This window comes from Microcaecilia unicolor, chromosome 3, assembly GCF_901765095.1.
Source record: "Microcaecilia unicolor chromosome 3, aMicUni1.1, whole genome shotgun sequence".
Classification (NCBI taxonomy): domain Eukaryota; kingdom Metazoa; phylum Chordata; class Amphibia; order Gymnophiona; family Siphonopidae; genus Microcaecilia; species Microcaecilia unicolor.
The window spans coordinates 205,405,511-205,430,659 of NC_044033.1; the positions used below are offsets into that span (position 1 = coordinate 205,405,511).

At 44.1% G+C, this 25,149-nt stretch overlaps 2 protein-coding genes across 2 annotated transcripts; one reads left to right on the forward strand and one right to left on the reverse strand.

Moving 5' to 3' along the window:
* Positions 1-7: 7 nt before the first annotated feature.
* B3GALT4 (beta-1,3-galactosyltransferase 4) lies at positions 8-13,018 on the forward strand. Its single transcript, XM_030197217.1, has 2 exons — positions 8-1,836; positions 12,861-13,018. The coding sequence occupies exon 1, from the start codon at positions 98-100 to the stop codon at positions 1,154-1,156; it is 1,059 nt and encodes a 352-aa protein (XP_030053077.1). The 5' UTR covers positions 8-97; the 3' UTR covers positions 1,157-1,836; positions 12,861-13,018.
* Positions 5,526-24,826, reverse strand: WDR46 (WD repeat domain 46). Its single transcript, XM_030197216.1, has 16 exons — positions 24,217-24,826; positions 19,096-19,263; positions 18,918-18,998; positions 18,192-18,304; positions 17,883-17,970; positions 17,405-17,466; positions 17,083-17,187; positions 15,567-15,717; positions 15,069-15,204; positions 14,836-14,935; positions 11,507-11,660; positions 11,165-11,312; positions 10,412-10,506; positions 6,980-7,075; positions 6,377-6,490; positions 5,526-6,113 (listed from the first exon to the last, which is right to left on the reverse strand). The coding sequence occupies exons 1-16, from the start codon at positions 24,571-24,573 to the stop codon at positions 6,000-6,002; spliced, it is 2,082 nt and encodes a 693-aa protein (XP_030053076.1). The 5' UTR covers positions 24,574-24,826; the 3' UTR covers positions 5,526-5,999.
* Positions 24,827-25,149: the final 323 nt, after the last annotated feature.

Sequence of the window (25,149 nt, forward strand, 5' to 3'; positions counted from 1 at the left end):
GCCGGAAATGCAGCGCCAGCGTCCTTTTCCGAACCTTTCGGTTCCCCATGATCAAAGTCCACTGCACTAACCACTAGGCTACTCCTCCACGCCACCGATGCCTTTATGGGGGCTGCCCATGTGTGTCCGCTGCCTGAGGCACCGCCACTGGCAGTGCCAGCTCCTGCTGCTAGGCCTGGGGGGCACAGTGGTCGTGCCAGCCCTCATCCTCACAGGCCTCTTTGAGGAGTTCCTGTCCTTCTCAGTTGCTCCTTTCCTTCGTGGTGGCTCCAGCTCCATACATCTCAACTGGCGCTTCAGCGGCGACTTGTACCACATTGCCAATGGCGGGGCCTGTCACAGCCCAGTCCCGCCTTTCCTACTGAACTTCGTGGTGAGCAGCCCCTCAAACTTTGAGGCCCGTCAGGTAATCCGCCAGACCTGGGGCAGCACGCGGGAGCTGGACGGCTTGAGGATCCTGACACTTTTTGCACTGGGGCAGCCACAAGCAGTGGCTGTTCAGGCCCAGCTGGATCAGGAATTCACAGAGCACAGAGACCTAGTGCAGGGTACCTTCCGTGATACATACCGCAATCTGACACTGAAGACACTCATGCTTTTGCGCTGGGCCAGTACCTTCTGCCCAGAGGCCCATTTTCTTCTTAAAGTTGACGATGATGTCTTTGTGAACACAAAGAGGTTGGTGGGCCACCTGCGAGCCCTTGGAAATTTACGCCCACGGGGTATCTATCTGGGCCGCATCCACTGGAATGTTCGCCCCATCCGAGATCCGTCTAGCCAGCACTATACTGCAGAGGCAGAATTTCCTGGGGACAGTTTTCCCTTGTATTGCAGTGGGACAAGCTATGTGGTCTCTGGGGATGTGGCTCGGCAGGTGGCTGCAGTGGCTGTGGAAACTCCCACTGTAGCTCTGGAGGATGTCTATGTGGGGATCTGTGCCAGGAAAGTAGGAGTGGCCCCCCAACATTCAGCTTGGTTCTCTGGCAGTACCCACTACCCCCTGGACACCTGTTGCTACCAACACATCTTTACCTCTCATCGCATGACACCCACACTGATGAAGAGAGCATGGGGACTGCTGGCACCAGGCAAGGAGAGTGGTTGTTCCTGGCTTCTGCCTCGCCTGGAACTACTGCGGTGCAGGCTGATCTCGTAGGAGCCCGCCCCAAGATGAGAGAGATCCCGGGCTGCAAGGGTGAACAATTGCATGAGCTGCAGCCTCTCTCACTTTAGTTAAAATAAACAGCTTCCAACTCTCCCCATTTAGGAATACGGGTGTTGTATAGGGATCGGCTTTTCGGTGACAGATTGTGCTGTTCTTTTTTTTAATTGACTATAACAAGTGTCGAGAAAAACTGGCTTGGGCACAGGATACTTCAGGGATCTTGGGAAAATGTACGTATCGCTCAAATTCTGTCAGAGCGTTCAGTGTTTTCTTTTTCACTCAGTGGAAAATTATCCTTAAGGATGGAACGGTTTGCTACTTCAGGTGTCCTACTCCAGCACCTCCGTCCATCAGATACATTTTTTCAGTGTTTACAGTTCTCTTAGCTCTTCTGAAATTGTTTACTTACTTTGACGCCAGCACCAGCCCCTGAAGCATCTGCTGGTGCTTGAGGATGAACTAACTGTAGCCCGAGTCCACTGGCAACCTCCTGCAGAATCACAGCTCTCAGTTCAGGACTGGTTTTAGGTACTCGAGAGACCCAGTGACACTCTCCACTCAGGGCTAGCCCCATAGAGGCTTGAAGGGTCCTGCCCAGCATTGCACTGGCCTGACAGGCACAGACGTCCCTACATATGCCACTAGTTGGAATCCCATTTACTTCAGCACAGGTACCATATGCTGCATACTATTTTAATTTATACAGTAACATCATTCAATGACAGCAGATAAAAAAAAAAAGCATGATGCGTCCTATCTGCCTAGAAATGTGCCTTGGGTTCTAGCTAATGCTCTGTGCAGGTGATGCCCCTCTCAATACCCTAAAAAGGTCTGGGTTGTACCTGCTACTGCATACAGGTTTTTAATTTTTACTGTGGAAATCATTGTACGTTTTGCTTTGAGGCTGCTACTACTACAAATCATTTCTATAGCGCTACTGTATCCTTTTACTCCATTCTCTCGCTGTATATGTGTATATTGTTTGACTTGTATTTTTTTTTATTTTTTTTTATCATTTTCAAAATAAAATTTACATTAAGTAAATATAGGAAAATCAGGTAAATATTTAAAGGCATATTTTCCCCCACCCCTTTAACTCAAGGAGTAATAAAAGAAATTGCATTGTTACTTAGTCCACAATATGGGATCAAGATATAAAGAAACACTCAAACAAGAAAAAAAATTTTTTAAACTAATTATAAGGGTAGAGCCCAGTTCCTGCCTGCGGTTTCAGCTCCCTACTGGGGTGACCAGATCTCTTTCGCCACCACTCTCTGACTTGTATTTATAAATAGTAAGTTGGTTCAGGTTATTCAAATAGAGGTGGTTGAATAAATACAAAATAAATATACAAAACATTTGCATACTAATAAATTACAAGCACAAAACACGACTCTTAGCAATCACACAATGAAATGTGCCTACAGGACAAAGCTAACAACAGAATATTAGGAATAATACAGCAGACCAATGAGGGAATCAGAAACAGAAGCAGTGAGCCAGGGATTGGACTGATAGGCGGAGTCTTAAATTGAAGGAAGCAAAGTTTTATTGAAGGACCCGAAATGGCCTGTGTGTCAGTAATGTGCCTGCGTCGGGACAAAATAAGCATTCAGGAAACATTTTAAGTCACAGATGTATTTCAAGGTCCATTAAACGCAGCATGAAGCTGCATGGGGCTTCTAGCGATTTGACAAGCCCACACAGCATCACACTGTGTTTATTTGACCTTGAAAGGTGTCTGTCACTTATACTGGGACCATTTTATTTTATGACCCCTGACACAGGCACATTGCTGAAACACGGGCCGTTTCGAGTCAGTCAGTAAAACTTTATTTCCTTCAGTTCAAGAGTCTGCCTCTCGGTCCCATAACAACGTGGCCCTGGCCTGACCATAAGCAAAGGAGATGCACATTGCCAAAACACAGGCTTTGCCTTTCAGTCTCATCCTTTGGCCTCCTGCACTATCCAGTACCTGGGGAAGCTGCAGTAACACTGTCCACAAAATACTGTTCAGAGGTTGAATGGGGTGTGACACAGGTTGTCACCTAGGATAGCAGCTTTGAGGTGGGGCAGACGTATTCAAAGCAAAAAAATATATCCTGGCAGCTACCCAAACTCAAAATACCATAAATATATACTTTTTTTTCTTGCAGGAATGATGGGCAGTTTTCCAGTAGCCCGGGTAAATGACTTTTGGAAACTGCCCTTATTAATTTTGTGTGTAATATACACACATGCAACAAAACTAAATATTTAATAACATAATGTCTCTTGCTTATGGAGCACAGGGACTTATTTGCCTTATCACTTATGGGGTCTTTTACTAAGCCGCTGTGGCTTGATAAAAGACCCCTTTAATAAGGTTCAAAGTGGGGTAACACAAAGAATTACAGTATAATAGTCATCACTAAAATGAAGAGAAAAACCTATTATAAAAATTTAGGAAATAAATGTGAGTTCACCAACTTCTGAAAACAAAAATAACAATCTCATTAGGTAAATTGTTCCAGAGTTTTGCTGATAAGTAAATAAATGACTTTATTACTAACAATTTATATTAAACAAAGGTGAATCCCAAAAGCAGATAACACTTACGATTTTCTATAAATAAACCCAACAAGTTAGTCAAAGGGACCAGTCCATTGGGGCATTGGCCTTCTAAAGTTTTAAAAGTCAGTCACACCGCCGTAAAATGTATTCGGCCAGTGGAGCGACATGGTCAAACTTAAACTTACAGATCAATCTTACTGCCATATTCTGAACAACCTGAATCCTATGGGACCCTTAAATGCAATTGCACGCAATTTTATTCTGAATCAGTTGGGTGAGATAGTCCACAGATGACAGCAAAGTCCATATACGTGTTATTCCACGTTCTTGTATTTTTGGGGAATGAAAGGTGGGGAGGAATGGGTTTCATTATTGAGGATTAAGGAGATGGGTTAGTGAAAGGGAAGCAGTGTAATATTGTTGGGACGAAAAATATTGACTTGGTCATGTTGTTGATACTTGTATTGCATTTGATGTTTAACAAAATCATTTAAACTAAAAAAACATGAATGTTATGTAGTGGTCAACCACAGTCCTTGAGGATCACAACCCAGTCATGTTTTCAAGATTTCCACAATGAATATACATGAGATCTGTTTGCATACAATGGAAGCAGTGCAAGCAATTCAATCTTATACATATTCATTGTGGCCCTCAAGGACTGTGGTTGCCCACCCCTGACCTAGGACATCCAATACCATAAGTACTGCCATACTGGGACAGACCGAAGGTCCATCAAGCCCAGCATACTGTTTCCAACAGTGGCCAATCTAGGTCCCAAGTACCTGGCAAGATCCCCAAACAGTACAATACATTTTATGCTGCTTAAATAAGCAGTGGATTTTCCCCGAGTCCATTTTAATAATGGTCTATGGACTTTTCCTTTAGGAAGCCATCCAGACCTTTTTTAAACCCCGCACATCCTTGGACACAGGTCTGGTCAGTTGAGCTTTTCTGATAAATCGTGGGCTAAGTCTCCGAAGCTGGTGCTACAGAACGTGTCCCAACCTGGGTCACTGACCAGTAACCATACATAACTTTGAAACGCTATATCAACTGCATCTGCAGTGTACACCACTTCGATATCTTTCGGGGCTTGCAGACAGTATACAAGAAATGAAAATAAATGTTATATTATTACATTTTCCTAGACAAAGCCAGGGGGTGGCTCCACTGTGAATCAAGGGGCAAGTTTAACCCTTCAGCTTTGGTCAACACATAGGAGAGTCTCCACAGCAACCAGGAATTTCAAAACCCTGAAAAGGTCAGGTCACTTAAGAGTTTATAAGGGGCAGGAGGGTCACTCTGGAAGAAAACTAGTGCCCCAGGGTAATACACTTAGTGCACATACACTGTTTCATCACAGCACAGTCTGGAACGACTGGATCCCTGTGCATGCTGTCAGCGACTGAGGGTCACAGTGGGCTGGGTCCCCACCCGAATCCGGTGTAGGACACCCCTCTTGCCAGCCAAATAAATTCAGATATACAATTTATAGATTTTGAGTTCCACTTGGTAGAATTTTATGATGTTATAGATGTACAAAACTTGTTGGAATATTTATTTGGATTTGGATTTTTGCTCACATCCTTTTTTAGTAGTAGCTCAAGGTGAGTTACTTTCAGGTACACTGAGTATTTCTCTGTCCCAGGAGGGCTCACAATCTAAGTTTGTACCTGAGGCAATGGAGGGTTAAGTGACTTGCCCAAGATCACAAGGAGCAGCAGTGGGATTTCAACTGGCCATCTCTGGATTTCAAGACTGGTGCTCTAGCCACTAGGCCACTCTATTTTGTACAAAAGAAAAAATTAAATAAAATAAAAAATTCAGATATACAAAATGTTGTATTTTTATTGTGCAAAATATACATTTTCTGATGAGCTCTGAGTGTCCAAAGTTCAGTAAAATTCTGGTCTTCTCTGCAACACCCCCCCCCCCCCCCAAAAAAAAAAACAAAAAAAACTCAAAATAAAGTAGATGTAGAAACACTGCATGGAGAGGCTTATGGGCTTGACAGTAACTGCTGCCGAGGGTGGGGGTAAGTACACAGCGGAACGTCCTTGTGCCATTGACCCCGGGACAAGATGGGGAAAACAACAGATTAAAGGCTGTGAGTTTGGGCTGGTCTGCACTCAGACTGCACCCTGTAGCTGTTTCTAAGGTGTCTGCAGCTCTCACTCAGCTTCTCGGAGGTCTCACACATTGGGTTTCTCCCTTTTCCTCTTTGCTAAAGATCAATGTTTGTTCCTTGAGGCTGGTCCGGCAGGCTCTAGAGGAGTGGCTACTTCTTAAACCTGTCTAGTGTAGACCTCTGACCCAACAAAGCTATCTTCTCCCTCTTCTTTTTCGCTTTTTCTTGATGTAGCTTCTTCTCCACGCTCTCCTGGATCAGTTTCTGGGAACACAGAGGACTAATCATAATCAGAGAATTCTACCAGGCAAGCGGGGATAGCTCTGAATAAATATGCAAATTTGCTTCCATTTTTAACTGAGGTGCTGCCCCTGAGAACTAGGTTTGGGCAGCCCTACTGTAGATACATAGCCCTGTTCTACTCATACAGTGACATGACAACTAGTGGTCAGTTATAGAAGTGCCTGGAGCAGTTCTGGAAGATACAGTGCATTATAACTGCAGAAATGGGGCCAGGGAGTACGTACCCTCTGCTCCTCCTGAGCAACCTTCTTTTTCCTCTTGAGCAGCTGCCCAGATGAACTGCGCCCCTTCTTCTTGAGCTTGGGCTCAAACTTCTCCTTCGCCAGTGGGTCAAAGCCCTGCTCAGCAGAATGAGATTGAGATAATGGGATGAATAAAGAGTGAATCTTCCTACATTTCAGCATGCCCCACTGTCGATCTCAACTCCCAGCATAACTTGCAGCCTTTCCAATCCTCCCCAACATCCCAAATGCTCCTTGGCCCTTGCTGTTTTCCAGCGCACCCTCCCCCTCTCATAAGGGTAGCCATACTGGGTCAGACCAATGGTCCATCTAGCCCAGTATTCTGTTTTCCAAACAGTGGCCAAGCCAGGTCACAAGTACCTGGTAGAAACCCAAATCATGGCAACACTCCATACTACAAATCCCAGGCAAGCAATTGCTTCCCATGTCCATCTCAATAGCAGACTATGGCCTTTTCCTCCAGGAATTTGTCCAAACCTTTTTTAAACCCAACGCCCCATGTACACCTTTGCTGTTTTCCCAGCACACCCTCCAGCCCTCCCTGCATCCCCCACACACCTTAACCCATTCTATTTCCCAGCTCACCAGCCTTTCCACTCGCTCTTTGTGCTTTTGCTTCAGGGTCAGAAAATCCACTTCGCCAAGTTTCCCAGGCTCCAGGGTAATCAGATCCGGTGGCACCTGAGGGAGAAATCGGTTTGTGATGTAACAGGCTCCTAAGCCACACTTAAATCTTCACCACCCTAGCTGCAAAGGACTTAAGTACAAATCAATTTATGGACCCAGCTTCTCCTATATAAGCACGCAACTCTGGAATGCACTACCAAAAGCCGTAAAGACAACGTACGACTACCTCAACTTCTGGAAATCACTAAAGACCAACTTGTTCAAAAAGGCATACCCTACTGACTGAACTTAAATGCCTTAACCCAGCAACATAAAGAAACAAAAACTTATAATGAACTCTATATAACTCTCTACGATTCCCTACTGTGTCTGTAATATATTTATCTCACTGACTATAACATCACTCTGTATTTGTTTCACAACCGGAGATAGCTACTGCCTCACGGTACTATGCAAGCCACATTGAGCCTGCAAATAGGTGGGAAAATGTGGGGTACAAATGTAACAAATAAATAAATAAGTGATGGAATCACAAAAGGAGGGCCAGAAAGAAAGGGCTGGACTTTGGGAGAACATCTAGTCTACCCCATGGAGAGGTCCCCTACATCTGAACCTTGAATTACAGAGACTTTGCTACTCCCCGGAGTAACTGGTCCCAGTACCTGACTCTTCCCCATTCTCTGGTGGAGATGAACAAGGGTTGATCACCACCCTCATTATAAACCCCTTTATGGCCCTAAAAAGGTTGCTCTCAAGCCAATACTTGGGTTTTGTTTTATGGGATAAATACAGAAATTACTTCAGCCCCTCTTAAAATTCAAGTTTTATAAAACATAGCAGCAAAAGTTTATATTAGGAGGAGGTAAAAATCACAGAACATGCTACTCTATATCCGATTAGATTTTACTGGCTTCCAGTGAAGGCTGGACTTGAGTTTAAAGTGTTAACTTGAATTTTTAAGATATTGCATGCTCTCTGTCCTGAATATTTTTTTTCAACAATTTTTTATTGATTCCACAAAATATACAGTCAAACAGCTCAATGTACCACAAATTGAAAACAAAACAACAACTTCAAAAGAAAAGCAGAGTAAAAATATCATCAAAGTTTTCCCCACCCCTCAAAGTCCTCCCCCCCATTCCCCCCCTACATACCCCCTATCTCCCCCAATCCCCTCTTCACTACTCCCCCTCCCTACTATATCCCCGCAACCTCTATATTCCCCCCTCCCCCTATAACCACCCCACTCCCCCCTTTCAGAAGCTGTCGAGACTCGGCGCCCCACAATTTTAAATGTGCAAGGAGCACATCCACCACTTATCGCATGCTATTAAGAATAAGGGTGCGCCCCCGGGGACTTAAAATTTGGAGATAAGGGTTCCAAATTGCCAAATATGCCTTACGCCTCTTGGGGGACCCTCTGGCATCTTTCGCTTCCCAAGCTGCCAGTAAGTGTATCTGATTTCTCCAGTGCCAATAAGCTGGCTTCTCTGCTACTGTCCAATACTGCAAAATAACTTTTTTCCCTACAAGAGCAAACTTACGACATAGTAGCGCCTCAAATTTGTTCATAGTAATAAACGTTTGAGAAACATCCAAAAGTAGCTGCTCCTCAGAGCCCCCCCTATATCTCGAGCCAACAGCTGATGCAAAAATCTTTTAATTTGCTCCCAAAAAGATTGAACATGTGGGCATCTCCAAAAAGCATGCGCTAGAGTGTGAGCTGACTGCATACATTTAGAACAGTTATATACTCCCCGTGGCCCCATGTGTGTCAATTGAGCCCCAGCCATGTATGCTCTGAGGACTACTCTAAGCCCGCATTCCCTTAATCTAGCATCACTCGTCAACGCAGGAATGCCCCGAATAGTGGCAGCCACATCCCAGGACCCCAAAGACATACCCAGTTCTTCCGCCCATTTGTTTTTCAAAGAAGAGAGGTCCCTCCCTGCCCCCCTCCCCCCCCCCCGTAACAAGGCCTTGCGTAAATTGGAAACTGAGAATCCTACTTCAGAAATTCCTTAAAAAAATTCTCGGACTCTAGACCCCAAGGGGATCCGTAGACTTGGCTGATCTAGGGTCAACATGTAATGTGTGACTTGTGCATACGCAAATCAATTGCCCCACGCTTCCCCCACTTTCCCCTGCAACTGCATGAAACTTATCACTTGTCCCTCTTTTGACAATAGGTGTTCCAACCTAATTATACCTTTCTGTTCCCATAAATAAAAGGCGGAATTGTCCGTACCCAGCGGAAAGGCTATATTTGCCCTCAAGGACAGCTGATCCGAAACCTCTGAGTTGCCTCCTAACTTACTGGCTAACACCCTCCAGACATCTTGCATAGGCTACAACAAAATCCCGTCTTTCAAAATCTTTGGTATGTAATAATGAATAAAAATCATAGGGGGCATAAAATGCTCTTTCCAATTCTATAGGAGTATATACCTGTGTATGTCCAAACCAATCACCCAAGTGTCTCAATAAACAGGCCCAGATATATTATCTTAGATCCAGAAGCCCCCCCCCCCCCCCCTTGACTCCAGGGTCCCCTCATCCTATCCACTCTGATTTTCAGCTTTTTACCCGCCCAACAGAATTTGCTAAATAGTCCATATGTCTTCTTCAAATCTGTTTGCAATAATCACAGTGGCAAACTCTGGAGGACGTATAACCATCTAGGGAATATAACCATTTGTATTAACCCCACTCTTCCCAACAATGACACTGGTAGATCTCTCCAACTATAGAGTTGCTTTCTAGTAGCTTCCAATAATGCCGTTACATTTAATCTATATAGGTCCCTAGTCTCCATAGACAAGTAAATCCCCAAATATTTAAAAATACCAGGGGCCCATCTCAACGGGAACTCCGAACCCCATTTGCCTGTTCCGACGATGGCAAAGCTTCCGATTTGTCCAAGTTAAGCCTAAATCCCGCAAAATCTCCATATTCCTTAAAAGAGTCCAGAAGTGACTGTAACAAGCTCATCAGAGTTGTTATGTGAACTAACAGATCGTCGGCAAAAACTGCCACTTTGAACCGAGATATAATGGAGAATCCAGATATTTGGGGAGTTCAGATACGATCTCATTGCTTTAAAAGATCCAGTGTTAATACAAAAAGGAGTGGAGATAGGGGGTATCCCTGTCGTGCACCACGATGTATTTGAAAAGGCTCAGACTCCTTCCCGTTGGCCAATACCATTGCCTGAGGATTAGTGTATAAAGCCTTAATACTTGATACAAATCTTCCTACAAATCCATACGCCTTCAGACAGGCAAACAAAAATTCCCAATGTACTCGGTGTCTAAGGCCTTCTCCGCGTCGAAACTGACCAACAACGATGGGCACTCTTCCCGGCCCCTATACTCCAAAGATGGCACTTACCTTCTCCAGCAGGGCCTTTACTTCCCACTCCTGCCGCTGCTTCTGGCTGCGGAAGGGATTATTCTCTAGAGCATCGAAGTTTGGCTCCCCAGCACCTGAGAGGAAGGAAAGAGGTGACCAACTGCATACCAACATGGGATGAAAAGGAAGGAACAAAGAAATTATAAAGGTTTAAATTGCAACCACCAGTGGGGAGTGAGCGAGGTTCCATACACTGCTTGAGTATGCCGTGTGAGAGGATGAGAGGGTAGACAAGAGAAGAGCGAGACAGATAGAAGGAAGCAGGAGGGAGTGTGTAGCCGATGCCCTCTGTTACGACCTCAAGCAAGTCACTTAACCTTCCACTGCCTCCACTGTAAGCCCTCTAGGAGCAGGGAAATACCTACTGAACCTGAATGTAATCTGCCTTAGGTTACTACTGAAAAGGCGTGAACTCCAGTTCCAAAAAGGGGATTTATGTACATGGAGACCTCTTAGTTCACCAATACGTGCTATAGTTTATCACCTTTGTTACCGGTTAGTAACACAATAATTTTGTAATTTCTAGGAACAGTGTGATCACTGGGTCTCGGTCTCTCTTGTGCGTAGGCCATGCAGAGTACCTGCCCAGGGATAAGCAAGACCCTATCTAGCAGCCAGAAGGCTGCCACCGTGGCATATGCACAGGTGTAGGTGGGGCCTGAGTAGTACTTGCTACGACCCCCCAAATGTCCACAGGGTTAACCCTGAGTATTAAGGGGAACATTAACTTACCTGGCACAAGCATGCTGGTAAATCCCTCCCCGTGTCCAATCCCCAGCACATCCTCGTAGGGACAGAACTGTATCCCGTGAACACCCTGCTGCACCCGGTGGACCATGTACGGTTTATGTGCTGGCTTCACATGTACATCCTTATACACCTACAGATGGAGGACCCAGAGGTGAGGGGGAAGAGAAAAAGCATGGTTACATTCACCGCCTCAGGTTCCCCAACCCCAGTAACTCCCCACATGTTCCTTACCTCTCCCTGCCTTTCTTCCATACCCTACCATATCCTCCTCTACCCCTCCCTGGCTGTTTTTTCATGGTATCTTCCCTCCCCCTTCCCTGTTACCTGCACGGTGTCCCCACAGCCAGCCGCTAGGAGGCTCCTCTGACTGAAACTCAAGTGTGAGGCTCCAAAGGGTATCACGTATGAATGCAGCAGGCCATATGAGCGAACATCATAAACATTTAGCTTCCTGTCCAATCCTGATGTGATCATATACCTGCAGTAGAAACAGCGAGACTAGGGGTCAGACAGCAGAGTGCACAGGGCAGATTTAACCATTTGGTAAGCCCCTAAACCTAACAAAATACATCATGTTATAAATGTATTTATTTATTAAGATTTATTTACCGCCTTTTTGAAGGAATTCACTCATTTAAAATTCCAACAAACATCAATGATATTAGTTTGGCCTTACAGACTATTCCTACTGTAGTTAGGAGTGCTGCTCTGCGGGAATGTTCTTTTCGCACGATCACAAGAGTGTATTTTTCCCAGGTGTAAGCATGGCATGTGGGATGCGTACCCTCCCCTAATTGCATTCAACGTGACTCTCTAGAAAATACATTATCCTGTGCTTTGTGGTCTTGTCCTCAAATTCAATCCTATTGGCATACTATTATATGATATTTGAGTAATGAATTTCAAAAACCGGTGGTGACCCATTCACTAGGGATACATTTTTAGAAAGTAGATCGATGTGGATCATTGGGGAGAAGAAGGAGGAGGGTGTCTCTTCTTTTTAAAGGCCTCTGTGGTTGGGATAAGATGCATACTACAACATTGGTTACAAGGAGTGCCAAACACACACAGTACACACTTTTGTTTATGGAAGAGGCAGAAGAATTTTATGTTGATCTGAGAGGGGTATATTTAAAACTTATCTTCAAAAGCTTGCAACTTAGTACTCAATGAATTAGACGTAGTTGTGATAAAGCAATTGGTGCATTAACATATGCATAGGAAGACAGAAGGGGAGGAGGAGGGGTGGGATTAGGTTATTACATTTTTGGGGTGTTTTATTTTTGTGCTTCGGGGCGGAGATTTAGGAGGGATTGTGGTTGGTATAAGTAGTAGATTCACACTGGGTTCTCAAAAGTAGTAGCTGTAAAGGTAAGGAAAAAGAGATTAGCCTTTATAAACTTCAAGAGATTGCAGAAACAGGAAGACAGGCGACAATATCTGGAAAAGCTTAGAGATGCTGGTAAAGTAGTCAGGAAAGCAAAGATGCAAATGGAAGAAAAAAAATAGCCAATATAGTAAAAGGGTGGGACAAGACATTTTTTTTTTAGATATGCTAGTGATAAGAGGACGTGAAAAAGTGGCACTGTGAGACTCAAAAGTGAAGGGGAGGAATACGAAAAAGTTGATAAAGATAAGGTGGAATTGCTTAACAAATATTTCTGTTCTGTATTCACAGCTGAAAGGCCGGGAGCAGAACTGCAGATAGAAGACAAACACAAATAGGAATGGAGGGGTGGTAATGCTTCTCTAGAGGCGGGAGTAGTCCTGGAGGACTGGAGATGAGCACATGTGGTCCCTCTCCACAAAAGCAGGTTGGAAACTACAGGCTGGTAAGTGTGGTAAGTAAATTAATGGAAATGCTTTTAAAACAGAGAACAGTAAAGTTTTTGGAATCCAGTGGATGTTCAGAGGCAACATGGTTTCACTAGAGGGTAGTGGTAAATAGAGCTCATTTTAAGCAAAAAGGATATCAGTGGTGTGCCATAAGGTTCGGTTCTTTTTAACATTTTTGTAAGCGATATTGCTGAAGGACTGTCTGGTAAGGTTTGCCTCTTTGCAGATGATACCAAAATCTGCAATAGGGTAGACAAACCTGGTAGGGTGGTTAACATGAGCAAAGACTTAGCAAAGCTAAAGGAATGGTCTGGCAGATTAGATTTAATGCTAAAAAATGTAGGGTCATGCATTTGGGCTGCAAAAATTTAAGGGAACAGTACCGTTTATGGGGGGGACGGGTGAAGAACTTTTGTGAATGAAAGAAGAGCAGGACTTGGGGGTGTGATTGTATGTGATGATCTTAAGGTGGCCAAACAGATAGAAAAGGCGACAGCGAAAGCTAGAAGGATGCTTGGGTGCACAGGGAGAGGAATGGCCAATAGGAAAAAGGAGGTGATGATGCCCCTGAATAAGACTCTGGTGAGACCTCATTTAGAATATTGTGTACAATTCTGGAGACCCACCTTCAAAAAGATATAAACAGGATGGAGTCGGTCCAGAAGGTGGTTACTAAAATGGTCAGTGATCTTCGTGATAAAGTGTATGGGGACAGACTTAAAGATCTCAATATATATTCTTTGGAAGAAAAGTGGGAAAGGAGAGATATAACAGAGACATTTAAATACCTATGCAGCATAAATGCACAGGAGGCAAATCTCTTTTAATTGAAAGGAAGCTCTGGAACAAGGGGGTATAGGATGAAGGTGAAAGGGGATAAACTCAGAAGTAATGTGAGGAAATACTTCTTCAAGGAAAGGGCGGTGAATTCGTGGAACTGCCTCTCGGTGGAAGTGGTGCAGATGAAAACAATATCTGAATTCAAGAAAGCTTGGACCTTACCCTCCTCTCTTCCTTCCCGTTCACATTAATTGATTTGATTTGCTTACTTTATTTATTTTTTGTCTATTAGATTGTAAGCTCTTTGAGCAGGGACTGTCTTTCTTCTATGTTTGTGCAGCGCTGTGTACGCCTTGTAGCGCTATAGAAATGCTAAATAGTCGTAGTAGTAGTAGTTGGACAAGTACATAGGATCTCTAAGGGAGTGATAGGGAGAGTAGATGGCATGGATGGGCAGACTGGATAGGCCACATGGTCTTTATCTGCCTACACTTTTCTCTGTTTCTATGATACATGAAAACAAAATTGGGTTTGCCAAGATTGTTCAGTACTTGCTGTTACCTTTTAATGCAGTTCAAGATGTTTGTTTATGTACTGGTTTGCTCGTCTTAATAAAGAGATTTCATATACAATTCCAACAAATGTGACCCTTTACGTTCTGACTTCATAACAAAATCGGCAGAAGAGGAAACAGCAGATCAGAATTGACTTACAGAACAATTACACAGGGGCTGGGGAGAACAGACAGGCCTGTGAGCAGTATGACTGTGCTCACCCCGCCTACTTTCTGCTGGCAGCTCACTTACTAAGGTAAAAATGTTCTTGACATCCATTGAATTAGCAGATCTGTCAGGACCCAACTAAGCAACTGGACCCTAGGCATGTGCCTGGTTTGCCCATATGTTAATCCTACCCTGAGGGCGAGAGGCCAAGCGGACATGAGACAGCAGCTGCAAATGTTCAGTGGAATGGTTTCTTCTCTTTCATCCCCCAAACCCTCCCCCTCTCTTCTCTCACCCCCCAGCCCTGATGCTTACGTTCCAGTATTGTCCACGGCGACAGCTCTCACTGCGGCCCTATGACAGAGCATCTTTACCAGGGGCTCCTTCAGATTTGGGCTCCAGAGGGACACTGTACCTGCAGATGCAAAGACGGACAGAAAGAAATGAGATTTTGATATACTAGGGGCACTCTCGGAGAGGGAGTGGGAAGGGGCAAGGACACGGGAGATGGGAACAGTAAAAAAGGGGGGATCTTGGGGTGCTCTTACCATTGGGGTGCCCCAAATGAATGATGGCATTGTGAGGGTTCTGTGTCATGACATCCAGCCGGCCAGACTTAGTACAAATGGCTGCAATCTCCTTCCCGATGGAGATATCCAAGTACTGCAGGAATCCAGTTGCACTCTGGGAAGACAGCAAAGGCTTGTGGGTAACATGTGAAGAGTTAATGCCCTCCTATTTAGAAGATAATGATCCCAGGGACATGCTATTCTGTGACCCTGGAAACTGAGGTGCTGTCCCTTCACCCCAGCCTGAGACAGACACTCTTCTCCCTGGTGTGTTCCACATGCCGTGTCTCTTCTTCTCTCCAGCAGTCCACAAATGTGGAAAGAGAGGCAGTGACCCTTCCCCTCCCCCCTCAAATAACCTCAGTGCATGAACAGAAACATTTCCACAGGATCTGGTCTCAAAAGCTTCCTCGTGCTCTCAGACAGTGACCGTCCTTTCGCACGTTCTGTCCCACTCAACCTCCCCAGTAGACTTACACAGGTGGCCAACAAGAAGTGATACGGCAGGAACTCCATCTTCAGCACGTCGTTAAATTTCTTCACACAGTGCAGCTCCACACCTTGGTTATCGTACATATACAGCCACTTCTTCTGCGCCACGGCGAACATGTTCTCTGTGTGTAGCCACCTGCCGTGGTACATGTGATACTGTAACCTCTTATACACAAAATACTAGCCATGTTTGTATATAACCCCGTGAAAACTAAAATGTCAACTCCAAAGCATCCTGCAGTCCGACCTCAGTCCCACACATTACTGGGGCCACGCGTGTCTCGTACAATTCTCCTCCTCCCTCCCCGACTCCTGAAGCGGAGTACAAATGCATCCATGGATGCTGTGTGCCACGCAGTGACGTAATAACATTGTAAATGTCAGCAGATAAAGACCTGCACGGACCATATGGTGGCCAGAGTTGAGTCTGGAATTCTGCACATGTCTTCATAATTAAACACTAGTATACTTAGGGGCTCATTTTCAAAGCACTTAGAATTACAAAGGACTTTCACTAACCACACCCTCTCCAAAAGACATTACACGATGTGATACCCGCAAGCGAGCCTTCTCCAGAGTAGCCCCCACACTCTGGAATGCACCGCCTGAACGGCTTCGCTTAACAGGAAGCAGGTGAAAGCTTGGCTCTTCAACCAGGCCTTTAGTGGAAGAAGTAACTAACTCATTAATCTCACTCACACACACAAGGAGTGACACAGGCTGCACATACTGCAGTAGGACATGTTTATCCACTCCTACCCTAGCTGAGATAATATTTAACCGTCTCTCTGACCTCATGTGCAACTTTCTTTTAAATCAGTCACCTTACTTTCTTACCTATCTATATGTTCCATCTTTGCTTATACTCTACGCTGTCCATTAAAATGTTTTATTACGAATTGTGTTGACATTGTAAGTAGTATACTATACCATACTTTGTATTGTTATTTGAATATTTTTACTGCACTGCTGTAATTACCTACTGCTCATGTTTGACTTATTCTTACTGTACACCGCCTTCTGAATTCCTTCAAAAAGGCAGTAAATAAAGCCTAATAAATAAAATAAGTAAAAGTTCCATAGGTTACTATGGAACTTTGTAAGTCTAAGTGTTTTGAAAATATGCCTCTAAGTGCTTTGAAAATAGGCCTCTTAATCTCTTTCTCCCCTTACCAATTTTGGGGCACAGACTGTAGAAGTCTGCTCAGCATTGGTCTTACTTCCCAACCTCTGAAGCTGCCGTCAAAGCTCACTCCAGTTATGAGGTCATTTGCGTTAACTGGATTCCAGTTTTTTTCTATACAGTGATCCTCGATGTTTATCCCACGCTTTCTTGAATTCCGTCACCGTTCTTATCTTTACAACCTCCCGGGGGAGGGCATTCTAGGCATCTACCACCCTTTCTGTTATTTCATGACATTGCTCTTAAGTCTCCTTACCCTGCAACCTCAACTCATGACTTCTAGTTCTACCATTTCCCCCGTCGGAGCAGGAAACTCACTTGATATCATTAATAGATTCCATGACGTTCATCTCACACATTAAGCTCTTGGTGTGCCAGTCCATTGCGGCCACATGTCCTCGTCTGCCACCTAGCAACAGATACCTGCGGAAAATTCACAAGGGGCAGTGATGAGCATGATAAGGGAAGATGGGTATGAGGGAGCAAGTGATGATTCAATTTATTGAAAAAAAACTGTATAAAGTTTTAGAGGAGAAGAGTGAAGGGGAGATTGGGACAACACCGGGATATCATATCTGCTCTGTATACAGTATGTTTGGGGGGTAGGGGGAAGAGAGAGGAGGAATAACTAGGCGATTACCTGCCATTACATGTGTAGTTTAGTCTGTAAGGCCCAAACTGGTTCAGAATCAGATTAAAGTGCTGAAGGGAGAAGGAAAAAACGGGGATGATGGAACTCAAACCCACAAAGATAAATTTAAAACATTTTCTTTATTAACCAAAGTGACATATAACTTTACAAATACTTTAAGATGTACATTTTAAATTTTACAATAACATTATCCCACTCTTATAACTCCTCATACTTCTCATATATTTCCACTTCAACAGTCCCCCCCCCACCCAACATATCCTATCACCCCCTTCCTATACTCTCCAGCGGTGGGGTTAGGGGGGATATTTTCTTACCCTACTTCTTCTCACGAGGTATTTACCATCATACTCCTTGTTCTTAGGGGGAGGGGCTTGGAGATACAGACCGCCAGGAAATTTTTCTTGCATCTACGACCCCCCAAAGGTAAATTTAAAAACTGGCAATTTATCAAGCGACCTCTGACCTTGGAGCCACTGGTGATGTCCACGGCTTCAGCGATATCCTCCTGCTGGATGGTACATGTATCCTCTCCTTCGTCCCCTTCCAAAAACCTGTGGGAAGGGGGAGAGAGTAGGGGGTTGGTCTCAGGTTTTCAGGGGAAGAAACAAATGCACCGCAACCCTGTCTTATCCTCAAGCCCAGCCCACCGCTATTTCTTTTTTCAGAAGCCTGCAAGGCAGTGAGAGATTATCACAGAGAGAGACGGACACAAGATGAGAGATGGGAATATATGTGTGCAAAAACACACTGGGCAAGGAGTTGACACACATACCCAGCCTCCTCTGGCAACAGCAGATCAAAGCGAGCAGCCTGGGTCTTTGCAAGCTCCACCTTTGTCTCCAATGTCTTCAGTCGACCCTTTAACTTTCGGTTTGACACTTGTCGCTGCAGCAGAAAGTTTACAGGCTGTGATATAAACTGCATATCTTACCCTGATCCTGTAGGTATTAAACACTATTTATTTATTTTTATTTGTTACATTTGTATCCCACATTTTCCCACCTTTTGCAGGTTCAATGTGGCTTACATAATACCGTTAGGCAGTCGCCAATTCAGGTATGAACAAAATACAGAGTGAAGTTGTAGTAAAGTTCATGTGTGACAAAAACATTTGGGGATCATAAAGAGGAGGTAGAGTTTAGTTATATCCAGTATGGTTTTGGCTTCATTGTGTTGCAGGGTTCAGGCATTTAGGTTGGATCTTTAGGGTATGTCTTTTTGAACAGGTTGGTTTTTAGTGCTTTGCTGAAGTTTAAGTGGTCATAAGTTGTTTTCACGGCGCTTGGTAGTGGGTTCCATAGTTGCAAGCTTATATAGGAGAAGCTGGATGCATAAGTTGTGGCATAACCTACCCTGATTCTGCAGAGATTACTTTTGATACTGTGATATAAATGGCATATCCTACCCTGAGCCTATAGATATTCAATGCTGTGATACGAATGATGTATGCTACCCTGAACCTGCATCAACTACACATACAGATAAATCTTTAACTCACCAGCTTGGTTTTCTTGCCACGTTCAAACTTCATGATCTTTTCCTGTGGGATGGGAGCAGGTCCTGGGAAGGGATCCTCTTTCTGTGGAGAGTACAAGCACAGGCTAATTAATATGATGTTACAGGGACTTAGTCCAATTATTAAGGGAACTGCGGGATCTACAAGATCAGAGCCTTACTCCAGAGACCAACTTCCTGCCTCCAGGTCTCTTCTGCCATTTCTCTCCAGGCTTCATCTTCCTTTTCTTCCCAGCTGAGTTCTGCCCATCATCTCTGGGCTCCTCCATCCTGGCAGAATCATTGGCACCCTCCTTGGTCTGACTTTCATCCCAGTAGCGCTTCAGCTTCTGCAAAAAAAGAAAATTAAGGCAGATAAGTAAAAGCTGCAGGAAATTCTCAGCATATTAGAGGTGAGACGTTACTCAAAATGGCAGTGCAATCAAAACATTGGCACACCATACTGTACTCCAGCTCAGGGCAGCGTGGTCTCATCCTCATCACGCTCGGTGCTGACCAGCGAGGAGTCAGCACAGCGGCGCACCCCGAGGTTGCGGGAATACTGGATGCAGATGAACCGCAAAAGGTGAGCTGCTATTTGGGGTCCGTGCCCTGCGAGAGCTCAGTTCTGGATGGCCCGCCACCCATACTGCTGGCACCCTACACGAAGTTGCATCGGAGTTGCATGACCCACCATTGAAGAACGGCAGCCCAGAATTAAGACCTTTCACCTGGGGGTGATGCGGCAAGTATGTGCCCTCTACACTGCTCCTCTTGGCTGCCACGACTAGCCATAGCATCCTCTGCTCTCTGAGCAAGACTTCCACTGCTCATTTATCTTTTAGACATGAGTTACTGAACGACATTTTTCACTGCTGTGGGTATTAGCACCTCAGAGCCCAAATACACACATAAACACAAACACCCCCAAGCCAGAAGTAACCCCCCAAAATGACCAACCTAAAGGCATGGACCTTCTACTATACAATAACAATGTTTAGTGCTAGTCCAAGGCAAGATGCCACCTGAGGTGGAGATAAGATGTGCCCCCCCCCCCCCCAGGCCGAGATGCTGCCCCCCTTCCTACCTATTTGCGACGTTAACCTGTTTCATCACATTCCAAACCTGGCAGCAATTCTCATATGCTGCCCTGCCGCCAACACCTGCCTCTTCCCTTTACTGCAGCTGCCTAAGCCTCTGATGAAACAGGAAGTTACATCAGAGAGGCGGCCAAATGAAATACGAAAGCGCCAAACCCCTAAGAGAAAAACTACACTGGCCCCCACTTAAAGAACGTATTACGTTCAAAATTTGCACTCTGGTTCATAAAATCATTCACGGCGAGGCCCCGGTCTACATGTCAGACCTCATAGACTTACCAACCAGGAACACTAAAAGGTCAGCACGCACATTCCTGAATCTCCACTACCCTAGCTGCAAAGGACTAAAATATAAATTAACATATGCATCCAGCTTCTCCTACATAAGCACGCAAATATGGAATGCACTACCAAACGCAATAAAAACAATGCACGACCTAACCAACTTCCGAAAATCACTAAAAACCTACCTATTCAATAAGGCATACCACAATGATCTATCCTAAACATCAGACGACAAAACTTATACCAGAACTGGACAAAACCAAACTCTTTACACCTGACTGCTTCAGTTTTACTTTGTCACTAATAAACTTTAACACAAGGCCACTCTATTTCTCATTCCGAATATGAATTCTCTACACCTGACTGCTTAATCTATTCTATCACTTATGAACTTTAATGCAATGCTTCTCTGTATTTCTCATTCTAGAAATGACGATTGCCATTACGGAACAATGTAAGCCACATTGAACCTGCAAATAAGTGGGGAAAATGTGGGATACAAATGCATCAAATAAATAAATAAACCTAATAATATCAGACTTCAAATGGACAAACATACCATGGTCAGACCACTTCAAACTAAACCTATGCCTACTTTGGCAGAAAAAGGGCTCATATCGTATACAACACCACACATCCTACAGCTCTAGAGGCCAAATAGACTCGGAAACATTCTGGCAACAAATATACAATCATGAATGGACTGCTCAAACGGACTCCACACATTATCTTTCGGACTGGGACAAAAGATGCAAAAACATATTAGACGAATTAGCACCCTTACAAACAAGAACCTCACGTAGGCACATCCCAATACCATGGTACAACGAAGAATTTAAAAAACTAAAAACACAATCCAGGAAACTTGAACAAGCATGGAAAAAAATAAAAGATGCACAAACACTCACTGCATGGAAACATAATCAAAGAAAATACAAATACGCAACAAGACAAGCCAAAAGGCAATACTACAAAACCAAAATAGGGCCTGAATACAAAGATACAAAAAAAAACTATACCAAATCGTAAGCAAACTACTAGACACTACCGCAGTCACCACAACCAACACAGACATCCCACCTGCAGACAAACTTGCCAAATACTTCAATGAAAACATTGTAAACCTTCGCAATATGATACCTCAGAGCACCACTGACATTGGAAATTTCATTGACTGTTTGGACCCAGTCCACGGCAAATACCCAGCGGACAGATTCTGGACAAGCTTCCTTCCACTCACAGCGGAAGCAGTCAACCAAGCGATTAACAGGTTCGCCAAGAAACATTGTAAGTTGGATATCTGCCCTAGTTACCTATTAAAATCCGCTCCCCACCGCTTCACAGTGGATCTCACTTAAACTACATGCTCCAACATGGTCTCTTCCCTAAGGAAAACAGTAACATTCTACTCACCCCAATACCAAAAGTTATCAAGAAAAAAAAAAATGATATCACCAACTATCGCCCAGTAGCATCAATCCCACTGGCATTCAAACTGACGGAAAGCATGGTAACTAAACAACTAACTGACTACATAAACAAATTCACAATACTGCATGAATCACAATCAGGATTTCGCTCCAACCATAGCACCGGAACTGTACTAATTACTCTCCTAGCCAAATTCAAACAACTAATTGCAACAGGCAAAAGCGTACTTCTCCTACAATTCGACATGTCCAGTGCATTCGACATGGTAAATCACAACATACTACTAAGCATACTAGAATACTTCGGGATTGGTGGAACCGTACTTAGTTGGATCAAGGGTTTCCTAACCAATAGAACATATCAAGTGAAATCAAATTCGAACATATCATCACCATGGAAAGCAGACTGCGGAGTACCTCTAGGCTAACCACTATCACCACTCCTTTTCAACCTAATGATGACCCAGCTAGCCAAGTCCTTATCCAATCATGGCCTTAACCCTTTCATATAGGCAGATGATGTCACCATACATCCCTTACAAATTTGACCTAACAGAAATCACCAGAGAAATCGAACTCAGCCTGAACATCATGAACTCATGGACAAACGCATTTCAACTAAAACTAAACACAGAAAAAACACACACTCTCATCCTCACATCCCAATATAACACGTACAAACCCACTAACATAACCACCCCAGACTACACCCTCCCTATCTCAGACAGCCTGAAAATTCTCTGAGTTATAATCGACCAACACCTCAACAAAGAAAATGTTCTACTCAATGTGGAAACTCAAACGAGTGAAACCTTTTTTCCCAAGGGAAATATTTCGCAACTTGGTACAATCTATGGTACTAAGCCACCTGGATTACTGCAAAGGAATCTATGTGGTATGCAAAGAACAAATCATAAAGAAACTCCAAACTGCTCAAAACACAACAGCCAGGCTTATATTTGGAAAAACGAGATTTGAAAGCGCCAAAACCCTACGAGAAAAACTACACTGGCTCCCAATCAAAGAACGTATTGCATTCAAAATCTGCACCCTGGTTCATAACATCATCTACAGAGAAGCCCTGGGATACATGACAGACCTTATAGACCTACCAACCAGAAACACATCAAGATCAACACGAACATACCTAAATCTCCATCACCCAAGCTGCAAAGGTCTCAAATACAAATACAGCTATGGAACGCAATACCAAATACCGTGAGAACAACATTTGACCACCTGAACTTCCAGAAATTACTAAAAACTAACTTGTTCAAAAAGGCGTACCCTAACGATCCAACGTAAATGCCTTAACCCAGCAACACAACAAAACCAAAGCTTATACTGGACATAACTTAACTCTTCCTCTTTATGACTCACATAAGAACTAACTTTACCACAACCTCACTTTGTATTTGTTCAAACCGATATTGGTGATCGCCTCTACGATAGTATGTAAGCCACATTGAGCCTGTAAATAGGTGGGAAAATGTGGGATATAAATGTAACAAATAAATAAACTACAAACTGTTAAAAAACACCAACATTAAACACAATGTGTATGTCCCAATACTAATAGGTTACAAAAATATGAGATCAGCAGTAAAAAACACAACACTACTGAATAGAAATGGAACAGCTCGGGCTACTGCTCATAACTGAAACATGGCTGCACCTTGAAGACGACCCTGCACTACTAGACCTATGCCCACCAGGATACAAAATAATACATATTAACGGAACCAAAAGATGGGGAGAAGGCATTGCAATAATACACAAATCCTCCTGCACAGCAGAACCTACTACTACTACTTATCATTTTGAGGAGTGGCCTAGTGGTTAGGGTGGTGGACTTTGGTCCTGAGGAACTGAGTTCGATTCCCACTTCAGGCACAGGCAGCTCCTTGTGACTCTGGGCAAGTCACTTAACCCTCCATTGCCCCATGTATGCCACATTGAGCCTGCCATGAGTGGGAAAGTGTGGGGTACAAATGTAACAAACAAAAAAAAGCGCTACTAGATGTACGCAGCGCTGTACACTTGAACATGAAGAGACAGTCCCTGCTTGACAGAGCTTACAATCTAATTAGGACAGACAAACAAGAGATAGAACCTGTAGCTAAACACACTCACAACAAACATCTAAGCAATAGGGTTGCTAATAGTAAAATGCCAATAACTACATAAATAAAATAAGGTTATCCCCTTTTAGTGTCCTCTGATCAAACATACATTTTAGTTTCAGCAGAATAAAATAATATTACAAGGAAGGTGTAATATCTAGGATGCACACTGTCAAATTACTTTTGAGGGGGGTGCAATTATATTATAAAAAATAAAAAAGAATATATAACACAATATTACTTTTAAGGGAGGGATATACAGTTGTGCAACTGTGTCAGAACTTGGGACGGTGGGAGTTTAACACAATATTACTTGGTGCACAGTAACAACATGTTATTCACAAAAGGAGGTAATATAATATTACTTTAACGGTGGGTGATGTGCCCTTCCCGCAATCCTTATCCTGCTGCTTCTCTTCCATCCCACTGTCGGTCACCGCCATGCTACTGTCCGGAGACCAGAGAACAATAAAGTCCCAGCAGCAGCCGCCCAACCCGGAAGCGAATGCGATAACTTCCGAAGCGAAGTTCCTTTCTCTTTTTCTTAGCCGGAGTGGAAGGGGTACCTCATCTCGAACGAGCGACCTAGCGCCGGCAATTATGGTAAAAAGGTGTATAAGCACCGTCGTTCTAGGTTCTGCTGTTGACGCTCCAGGGACGGGTCGATGTGACGTTTGAGCGCGAGCGCTGACGGCTCCGGCGAAGGCAGGCGACCATAGCATTGTCAACCACGAGACCGGGAGCGCTAGGGCCGTGCCTGGTGAGGTGGTAGTGCGCCGGCGCACTAATGGTGGCTGAGTCGGGGAGCGCCCGGCGTTCGTCCATGGGATTAGCGAACATCGGCGCGAGGGGGTGCCGCAGTGGTCTCGGAGGAATTGTACCGGTGGCTGCCATGGAATCCTATGATGGGAAAGCAGGCGTGGAGGAGTGGCCTAGTGGTTACAGCACCGGTCCTGTAAGCCAGAGGTGGCCGGTTCAAATCCCACTGCTGCTCCTTGTGATCTTCGGCAAGTCACTGAACCCTCCATTGCCTCAGGTACAAACTTAAATTGTGAGCCCTCCTGGGACAGAGAAGTATCCAGCGTACCTGAATGTAACTCAAAACTAAATAAATAAAACAAATTTGTGTGCTAAATAGAGCTTTCCATATTTACACTAGGAAGGAGGCCTCTTATGCAGTGCTTACAGCACCCATCAGTGCATCCTTTTACATGAATAGCTATGGGATAAACTTTTTCCTTGAAATTTTATTAATTTATAATGATACAGAGATAAAAGATGCAAAGTGCAAGGAATAA

Excerpts from the sequence above, each read along its gene's own strand:
- B3GALT4 (XM_030197217.1), top strand. The coding sequence starts at position 98 with ATGCCTTTATGGGGGCTGCCCATGTGTGTCCGCTGCCTGAGGCACCGC.
- WDR46 (XM_030197216.1), bottom strand. The coding sequence starts at position 24,573 with ATGCTATGGTCGCCTGCCTTCGCCGGAGCCGTCAGCGCTCGCGCTCAA. Across the intron at positions 19,264-24,216 it reads GCACATCACCCACCGTTAAA|AAGCTGAAGCGCTACTGGGA; the intron begins GTAATATTATAT and ends CTTTTTTTGCAG. Across the intron at positions 14,936-15,068 it reads TCATTTGGGGCACCCCAATG|GTACAGTGTCCCTCTGGAGC; the intron begins GTAAGAGCACCC and ends TTGCATCTGCAG.